This window comes from Salvia splendens, chromosome 2 (assembly GCF_004379255.2).
Source record: "Salvia splendens isolate huo1 chromosome 2, SspV2, whole genome shotgun sequence".
In the NCBI taxonomy this organism is placed as follows: Eukaryota; Viridiplantae; Streptophyta; class Magnoliopsida; order Lamiales; family Lamiaceae; genus Salvia; species Salvia splendens.
Window position 1 is genome coordinate 21,262,909 of NC_056033.1, and position 10,348 is coordinate 21,273,256.

General features: G+C 39.5%; 1 protein-coding gene across 1 annotated transcript; it reads left to right on the forward strand.

The window, feature by feature from the left end:
• Nucleotides 1–3,259: 3,259 nt before the first annotated feature.
• Nucleotides 3,260–9,825, forward strand: LOC121791411. The gene is made up of 6 exons (XM_042189369.1): nt 3,260–3,747; nt 5,251–5,430; nt 5,558–5,683; nt 5,856–6,059; nt 6,865–7,029; nt 9,119–9,825. Exons 1-6 carry the CDS (start codon nt 3,523–3,525, stop codon nt 9,470–9,472), a joined length of 1,254 nt encoding a protein of 417 aa, XP_042045303.1. The 5' UTR covers nt 3,260–3,522; the 3' UTR covers nt 9,473–9,825.
• Nucleotides 9,826–10,348: the final 523 nt, after the last annotated feature.

A 10,348-nucleotide genomic window follows, 5' to 3' on the forward strand; every position in this document is an offset into this window, starting at 1 on the left:
TTGTTTTTTGGTAAAAAAGAAAAAAAGAAATGACTTAACTTAGTTAGTCCGGAGGAAGTATTTATATTTCAATTTGAATAATTAAAGTTGAAAATTATTATTGTATGACGTAATGCATTTCGTCCACCTAATTTAGTTATACTCACTCCTAATGCTCAATATTACCGGTACAACTAAATTTAGTAGTACTACTATAATTTATGTAGAATGCGATACATTACAATTGTAAATTTGATATTGCATATCAGCGGGATTATTATAGAATCATAATATAGGAATATATACGGTGGTACCACCACATGCAAACCAAGACAATCTTTAGATGTTTCAGTTTTGCCTCATATTTCATTGGCAAGATACAACATATGTTAATGAGGACAACTAGTTATTTGAATTACCAATCTTGATCAATTTTTGGTAAATTTGATCTTATTTTAATCATCACTGTTTCAATTTCAATTTGTTCTCAATTTGATTATATTCTTAAACAGCATGTTTCTAAATGAATAACTCTATACTCACTTTAATTCATTTATTAGAAGAAATAATTTTCTTTTGTTTTGTTTTGTTTATTCACTCATTTATAAACAAATCAGTTGAGGTCTTAGGCATTGTAGAGTGGTCGTGGAATAGGTGACACAATTGGTTATTTGCGGAAGTAAAACTGTACACTGACTATGTATCATGAAATGTTGCAATGTTTGTTTGAATGTTAAAGTGAAGAAAGAATAATATAGTTAGGACTCTTCTCTGTATTATTTTTTTCTCTTACTTTACTCTCTCCACTTTAACTATTTATTACTCAATCCGTCCCATAAGAATATATGAACTTTCATTTCCATATGTCCCATAAGAATAATGTGAGTTTCATTATCCACTAACACTACTTTAATTATTATTTTTTTATCTCTTTTATTTTACCAATTGTGTATTAATTCTTGTGTCATTTCAAATGCCACATTTTTATGGGATTGGGGGAGTATAACTATTTCAAAATGAGTGCGAAAAATAAATGTGTGAATGCCAATGGAACGTAGGAAGTAATTATTTTTAAAGAAGGAATGTATAGTATTTATTTTAATAAAGACAGTATTCAGTCATCGAACGTTTAGAGCATCCACAATGGCGCCTAGCGCACCGCCTAGCCGAGCGCCGGCGCTAGGCGAACCATTGGAAAATCCGAAAACCGCCGAGCGGTTTTTCGGAAATCAATTTCGCCTAGCGCTAGGCGGTCGAAAACCGCTGGGCTATGCGCTGGGCGATCCGCTCGGCTCCATTGCAGCACCCGGATCGCCCAGCGCATAGCCTAACGGATTTTTTTTTTAAAATTTTCGAAACACTATATATACGCGATTTGCACTTTATTTTCATTCGCACCACTTGTATTAACGAGTACTCTCTCTATCTTAATTTCTGTACAAGATCAACACCGAGAAATGGATCTGAACAACGAGCCTAGTTCAGGGACGAGCGGTTCTCAAACTCCCCCAATCCCCGTTGGAGGCGGATGGAATCAGATGCCCGGGTACTACAACATGTACAAGTGGCAGCAGATGCTACCCGGGATGCCGACCGGAGGGAGTCCGCTGGGGGGGTTCCCGGCGATGCGGGGTTGGGCACCCAATATGCAGATGATGCCGGGGTGGGCACCCAATATGCAGATGATACCCGGGGGAGGTTCGGCGACGCAGGGGACGCCGGGGGGGCGTACCGGCGACGCAGGTGACGCTGGGGGACGTCTATCGCCCCAGTTTTGATTTTTTGACTGCTTCGTCGCACACATCGACCCCAACGGATGCGCAGTTCACGCCGAGCGGTTTTGATGATTTTGCGTTGTCGGATTTGGGGTTTGATAGTCTCGGAGTTCCGGAAACTCCCGTTCAAACGGGGGAGCAGTGCAGGGTAGTGGCGCCCCAAAGAAGAAGGGCAAGGGAAAGAAGGTCGGGGAGTCGTCGCAGCCGGGTGGGGATGACCCCACGGTACGGAGAAGGTGGACGGACGAGGAGAATGTTGCGCTGTCAAAGGCGTGGGTGAGTGTTTGCGACGATCCTCTTGTTTCTAATAACCAGAGGATCGTCAACGTGTGGGGCAAGGTAGCAGCAGCCTACCAGCTATTTTGCCCGGAGGGGAGGCCACACAACGGGGAGGATTGCCGGAAGGCATGGAACCGAATCAGAGCTGCCGTCTCCGGATTTTCGGGTTTGTACGCCAACGCCCTCCGCATGCAGAGTAGTGGCCAAACGGAGGACGACTGCAGGAGGATAGCGGAGAAAGCCTTCCCCCAGCCCGGGTTGTATAAGGACTTCACCTACTGGAACTGCTATCTTGTGCTGAACGACTCCGAGAAATTCCGAGTAGGTGTCGACGCTGGCTGGCCGAAGAAGCAACGATTGAACTATACCGGGGATTACAGCGGCAGCAGCGGTGGTTCCCACGACCTCATTAGACGGACCAGGTGCTCCCCAACCCTCGTTCGTTCGGCAGCCGACCTCGCCCCGCTGGGAAAAGCGGGCGCAACGAGAGGCGAGGGGGGTCGCCGGGGGTTCCCAGGAGGTCCAGTCGGCATCCCCCTTTGACCGCCAGTCTACAGAGGATCTCAAGTACTTCGCGCGTCAACAAACGCGCCAGATGATGGTGAAGACGTTAGCCGAATGGCGAGCGGCGACGGACCCCCAGGAGAAGAGATTTCTCTTCACATTGCTCGAGAGCATGAATGACGATCTGCGTGGAGGCGGCAGCGGCGGTGACAGTGGCGACGGAGGCGGCGGTGGCGGTGGCGGTGGCGACGGCGACGACGGAGGCGAGGGAGCCGACGTGTGATTTTTTTAAGCAATGTACTTTTTCGATTATGAATGTAATTTTTTTTTATTAATGTACTTTTTTTAATTTATTGTACTTTTTTTTAATTTATTGTACTTTTTTTTAATTTATTGTACTTTTTTAAAAAATTAAAATAGTATTATTAATGTTTCTCGTATATGTCTCGTAAATTAAATTCCGTATATTGTGTTATTAGTGATGTGGCTATTGATGTGGCTGGACTATTTATGATATGGCTAGGTTATGGCTGGGCTATTTCTGATGTGACAGGAGGATTTTTAATATTGATGATGTGGCAGGAGGAGTTTGTGGCCGTGTTATGGCTGGGCTATAACTATTGTGGAGATAAACAAATTGACCATAGAGTAACGTACAGTACACGTAACATATGAAGCGATAAAAAAAAATGGATAATGGATTTGTTGAAAAACAAAAAAACAATGCGTCTGCAACTGCAATTAAAGGAATCAGATCCAGATTCCATGCCCAGTCCCCAACGTGAACTCTACTGTTCGTCTTCTCCGCGTTGACACTCACTTCTTTTTGTTCTCTCCTATTTCTCTCCAACTGGATTGCAATTGAGTTTCAACTTATCATCAGTCAGATTCTGATTCCTTCCAATTCAGTTGATTTCTCCTCAATTTTCCAAGAAGAAAAACCCTCTATTTCCTCACAAGATCCAAAAGGAGAAGATCTTTATCCATGGCTCTTAGAAGGAGGCAGCAACTCGGGAAGCCAGACGGCGGCTTCTCCTTCACTTACGATTCTCCGCCCTCCGCCGACAGTTCTTCCTCTTCTTCTTCCGCCTCCTCGCTCGCCACTAAAGCTATTCGAGCATCTTCGGCGTACAGGGAGTCGTCGCTGTCTTCCGTCTACGAACAGTCGGCTCTCTCTTCTCCGCGCGGCTCTGCTCCTTCCGCTGCTAAGGTGCGATTTTGGTTTTTGGTCTTCTCATTTTTTGAACTGAAGTTGTTCCCTGTTCTCTCTCTTCTTCTTTTTATTTTATGTATATTGTTTTATAATAGCAAATGTGTTTTTCTGTTCCCTAATGTGACTGTACGGTGCAATGTTCCTTGAGGTTTGATGTTTTGTGCTTCTGGAATGATGAATGTGAGATCAATCGACAACCTCCCCCCCTGGTGGAATTGCATCTGCAGGGTTTGCATTTCCAATATGTTGTGTGTGGAACGTAGGATTTGCTCTAGGTTAGATATTTCCGCTGGATAATAATTGTAGTGATGCTATAGATGGATGAAGTGAGTGGGTATGACTTATGCATTCATGATAGATTCAAGCAAGTAATCTCGTTTCCAATCGAAACTTGGTTGAATTTTTATAGAATGATCTGAATTGGGACACGCATGGAGAATACATGTTGGATTGGGAATTCCATTGAAATTTTACAGCCTTGGTTGTAGTTGGAAATGCAAGGGTACACTTATAAAAATGTGTGAATCTTGGAATAAGCTAGAAACTTTTATCATTTGATAACTTAAGTTTGGTGCATGGACTCTAGATGAAATATTTGACATGCTTATAGCTCTTGATTACATAAGTCAGTTGATGGGTTTAAGGGTTTTGGTGCAAGGATGCCTTGGATTTGGTGGTAGTTTGGGTTCTAGCCAAATATGTCCACTTTTCATCCCTATGCTCTATAGTTATATAGTCTTATAGAGGCAGACCCCGCTGTGGTTCCCAAAAGCACTCTATACTTCGTAAACATACTAAACCACCTTTTGTGATAGTAATACATCAATACTTTATAAGTAACAAATTCTAACACTTCCATATCACAAGGTGCATATTGCTCTTAATATTGGGCAGTAGAAACTTTGTTAACAGCTTGGTGGCTTAATTTACGAGAGTGAATGATCTATCTGAACACACTCTTCCACCCATACCTGAACCAGTTGCCTTCTCCTTGGCTTTCTGTAGCACTGTCTCTCCCCACCTAAAACCTCTCTCTAACTTATGTGTGTGTGTGTCTCACTTCAATGCATGATACATCATTACATTCAGTTTTATAATTACAGAATTATATACTCCCTCCGTCCTACTCTAGGTGATACATTTTCCTTTTTAGGATGACCCACTCTAAATGACACATTTCTTAAAATTGAAACATCACACTCTCTACTTTATTCTCTCTCCACTTAACTCACAAAACAACATTGCACAATATCCTGTGCTGAATAATAAATGCTCCACTTAGAGCGGGACGGAGGTAGTATTAGTTAATACTGGATATCGATTGAATAAAAAGCTATTGACTTGTTCTTGCATCCGCTTCATTTATATAGGTTAGTGAATTTTGATGTAACAAAAATCTATATTGATTTGATAATATGTGGTTTGAGTACCAGATTGATGGCGCAGATCTCTACGATCATCTTATACTTGTTGAAGTAATATTGTCAGTATTAAATATAGGATCCATACATCTATGACCATGCACCAAAGAAGAGCATAAATGAATCTAAACAAGGATTCTGGGGGGCCCTTGCTCGTAAAGCTAAATCAATTATTGATGAGGATGATGATACAGCTCAGCAACATGAGACACCCACAGAGACTACATTTGAGTCATCCGATAGAAGCAAAAAGGGTCAGGTGCGGAAATTTTGCTTTAAAATTTAACTTTATGGAAGACTGTGAATTCCCTAACCTTGTTTTATGGAATTTTTTACTTTTTCACATGACTCTTTTACTCATCTTATTTCTGTTACCCTTTCTTCAGTACCATAGCACATACAATTCCGCTGACAACCGTCGGAAGACTGAAGGTCCTGGGATACAGAAGGGACTAGATGCTATTGCTTCATCCCTTAATTATATTGGTGGCACTATTGGAAAATCTCTTGAGGTAGACTTTCATTCTCTTGTTTCTGATTCACTGGGACACGAGTATGCTTTGTCATGTTATGTCTTGTAACTCTAGTTTTATGCCTTGGTGGAGATTTTATTGATAACTGTTCTACATAGTTAATCAGACAGCAGCTGCTGGTATCTCAAACATTCGCTCTACTCGGTTGCAGGAGGGTATCACAGCCGTTGAGAACCGTACTGCAGGCTTAATTCAAGAGACTCGTAAGATTCAGATACGAAAAAAGAATAATAGCTCTGGATCACAAAACCAGGTGTCAAATTTTGACAGCCTGAGACGACAACCTTTGCAACAGAGTCATGTGCAACCTGAAAATCACAGTACAGTGGAAATACAGCTGAAGGCATCTCGCGACGTAAGGTTGCAACTTTGTAGTGTTAGTTTTAGAACACAAGAAATTTTTAAGCTAACATAATTTTTTCTTTATGCTATTTTTTCTAGTCCAGCATTTTGAACCAATGATGCACACTATAATATCTGGCATATGAATACAACTTTTACAGCGGTGTCTAATATTAATGGAATTATATTGATTATACTGTATTCAATAACTTGTATCAAAACTTATAATTGTGTTCAAGATACATTGGATGCTTATTCAGTTAGAATGCATAGAAAGATTTGTAGAGATGATTGCTTGGTATTATGTAATACAATAAATCGTAAACAAGTCATGCTTGATTAAAGGAAACAAAATAGAGAAAAAATGCATTTAAAGAGACTTGTATTCTCAAATAGCCTCAATGTGAACTCTTAATTGATTATACCATTCCTACTGGTGAAACTGGCAAGTTCAAGGCAACCCTGCAATATAAAATGGGGTTTAAAAAAATTCTCTTTTGGAACTTGGTCACGAGATGAGTAATCAGCATCTTCTCATTTTCTTTCTAATCTTGTGTCTGGCTCTATCATGTCAGATTGCTTCTCTCTCTCTTTTTTTTTGAAATTTCTGATCAGAAATTCATCTGCACGCATTTGTGCGTGTGTCATTGGTTGCTTGCCTTTATGCTTGTTAGGTCTTCCACACATTTTGGTGGTAATGTGAAGTATACAGTAGATATTGTTTGTCACTGGAAGCATCTGATCCATCTAACTTCATGGAAATCAGAATTTTGGTAATATTTATTAGATGCATGATAGTCTCTGTTCCAAACTCTCAGGTTGCAAGTGCAATGGCTGCTAAAGCAAAACTTCTAATGAGAGAGCTGAAGACAGTCAAAGCTGATCTTTCTTTTGCAAAGGACAGATGTGCCCAGCTAGAAGAAGAAAACAGGATGCTTAGGGAAAGCCGTGAAAAAGGAGACGACACAGATAATGATGACTTGGTAAGTAATCTCTCACCCAAAAGAAGGATATCCACCCTCTCTTTTGTTTTTTTCTTTGGGAGGGGGAGGGAGGTTTGAAACTTAAATAATGAAGATTTTAAATTTGAAAAACCCTGACCTTGGTCCAGTGTCATTTTTCACTGTTTTTGAAATCCTCCTCTTTTTTTCGTATCAAAATCATTTTATCAAGTGCCTATCCGTTTCCCAAACATCATGATCGACGGAGCTATCATCCTTTATTTTATTTCGAAGTCTGATGTTTGAAGATATCAAAGAATGTGTATATTTTATGTTCCAATATGTGTTGTATCCAGTATATTTGATGTTTTGAGGACAATTTGTCAAAGACTCAAAGTTCTTGAACCATAAACAACTATAATAAACTCTTGTTGGAGCTCAAAAATAAGTAAAATTCCGCAACATATTTGTAACTTGTGGGTCCTCTACCTTTTGTTGAATATTGTGGTAAGTTGCGTAAGTAAAACTCTGCACAACAATTTGCTTTGTCTGTTTGTCTGTAGGCATATGAATGTTACCCTTCGATGAAGGGTTCAGCACTAAGTGTGCATCTTTAAATGCTTGCATTATTAGACTTCATATTCCAGTATCAAGTTACAATATACTCCCTCCGTTCGCAAATAGGAGTCCCGTTTTTCCATTTTAGTCCGTCCGCGAATAGGAGTCCCGGTTCATTTATACTCTAAATGGTAATAGGCCCCCCACATCCACTAACTCATTCCCCTCACATTTAATTTGAAACTAATAAATTCAAGTGGGACCCATTTACCACTAACTTTTTCGTATCCACTTTTCTTAACATTTCTTAAAACCCGTGCCAGAAAGAAATGAGACTCCTATTTGCAGACGGATTCGCTGACGGATGGAGTACATTTTTGGTTTAAATATAAACACTTTATACTCCCTCTGTCCCACCATAAGAGAGTCACTTTCCTTTTTGGGATGGCTAACTATAAGTGAGCCATTTCCATTTTAAGCAAAAAATCATCTCTCTTACTTAGTTACTTTATTTTCCCACCTACTTTGTTTTCTTCACCCGTCTGCTTTTTCCCTCTCTCATACTTTACCCTCTCCACTTTATTAACTCTTTAATATCAATTCCTTAAATCTTGTGCCATAAGAAGTGGCTCGCTTATGGCGGGACGCATGCAAATTTAATTAATGCAGCAGTTAGTCACTGTTATGAGTAAATATATCCTTTCTAACTATGCTTGTTTCCAAGAAGAAAATTCTTGAATATGTTCCTCCATCTCAAAACCTCGATAATTATGTTACATGTATATGTTTTATGGGAGTATTATACACTTGCTACTTAGTTTAAATGTTTTTGCCAGTCACCTTTTGTATATATTCCCTCGGTCCCATAGAAATAGGCTGATTAGGATGGCACGGTTTTGATGCGTAATTGCTAAAATAAGAGAGGAGAAAAAGTAGTCGAAATAATGTAGTGGATGGTGGGAGTGTGGGACCATAAATGATAAAGTAAAAAAAAAAGGAGAGAAGGTTTTCATAAATGGATATGGACTATTTCTATGGGACGGACAAAAAAGGAAATTCAGCCTATTTCTATGGGACGGAGGGTCAATGGTACAGTTATGCATGTTACTGGAAAATGTGACTTGGTTGAACATAGAAATTTTATTAGATAAACAGAATATCCTTGAGATCCTCTGGGAGAAAAATGAAAGTCATTTGCTTACCAGAACTAGAAATATCATTTGTTGGCCCAAAACTGAAGTTTCTTAATTCCTTACACAATTATGTATCTGAGAGTCTAGTTACTGTTGCCAGAAATTTCATCATTTAAAAGTGATGGTGATATTTTTGTTTTACTTGAAAATCAGTGATGTATTATTACATATATGTGTTTTCAGCACTGAAAAAGGTGCTTAGTTTATATGCCTTGTTAAGTTTTAACTACAATATTCACAGCATGCTTAGGTGTTTCTACACTTTACATTCCCCTTATCCATCATATATTAAAAGGGGAGGTTCATTCAACTGCTAGTACAGATTTTTTCTGGATTTATAAATACATAATTAACAAGTGTGTTGCAATATTGTTTATCAGATAAGGCTCCAACTCGAGTCCCTTTTGGCTGAGAAAGCTCGACTTGCCCAAGAGAATTCAGTCTACGCACGGGAGAACCGTTTCCTGAGGGAGATTGTCGAATACCATCAGCTTACAATGCAGGATGTTGTGTATTTTGATGAAGGTAGTGAAGAGGTCACGGAAGTGTACCCCATCAAGTTAACCACAGCCACAAATACACAACCCTCTTCAGTCTCTCCAACTCCAACAGTTCCCCACGGGGCAATGTCCAAACCACAGCAGCATGTCTCTCTCAAAACTGCCCCATCTGAAGAGCTCCAAGAGGCTCCAAACACTATTGGGGCGACCAACCCGTATGTCCAGATGCCATGAGAAGATGTTAGAAAAAGTTGAATGGGTCTCAGCTACGCGTTCTCATCGTATCCATTTATAAATGTAGTTGAGTTGATCTCAGTCTCTCATTTTTGTGAATTTGGAAATTTTTTTTGTGGGGTTTTATTTCTGTAAATTATTGTATTTCTGATGATCTTCCACTCTCAGTCCTCTCTCATTTGAAGATGAAGAGCCTAATATGCTCCGATGATTTAATACTTTGTTTTGTTTCTTCTTTTTCCTATATAGAGAGAAACTGGTCCAACACTTGTAAGCGTGTCTGCTTTTTTATGACATTGTGAAATTGGCGATTGAGAACTGTAAATTTATATCTTCGTCTTTATGAACTCTAATTCTGCCTACTCTACTTATCTTGCATTCTGTACTGAAATGATACTCACTCCACCCACGATTATAAGTCCACATTTGACATGATACGGGTTTTAAGAAAATATATCTTTCCGTTCCCAAAGAGTATGAACTTTGGGTTCGGTAAAGTAAGACAGAGATAGATAGAGTGTTTTTTATGTATTGTTAGTGGAGAATGAGTCATGCCTCATTAGAGAGAAGAGAGTTTCCAAAATTGAAAAGTTCATACTATTTGGGGACTGACAAAAAATGAAATAATGCATATTCTTTAGGGACGGAGGGGGTGGTAAAAAGTGGATGCGAAAAAGTTAGTGGAAGGTGAGTCCTAATTTTATATACTATCTTCGCCCCTTAAAAATAGAAACTTTCTAAACTTTATATTTTGAGACATGGACTCCACAATCAACTAACACTACTTCCACTACATTCTCTCTCCCTGTCTCTTACTTAATCAATTGTTCTCTTCATCATCTCTAACTTTACCAATTTTTCTTTATTACTTTACCA

Bases quoted from the DNA above. Each gene is read 5' to 3' on its own strand.
- LOC121791411 (XM_042189369.1), top strand. From the start codon at position 3,523: ATGGCTCTTAGAAGGAGGCAGCAACTCGGGAAGCCAGACGGCGGCTTC. The intron at 5,431-5,557 runs GTGCGGAAATTT...CCCTTTCTTCAG, and splicing joins ATAGAAGCAAAAAGGGTCAG to TACCATAGCACATACAATTC. The intron at 7,030-9,118 runs GTAAGTAATCTC...ATTGTTTATCAG, and splicing joins ACACAGATAATGATGACTTG to ATAAGGCTCCAACTCGAGTC.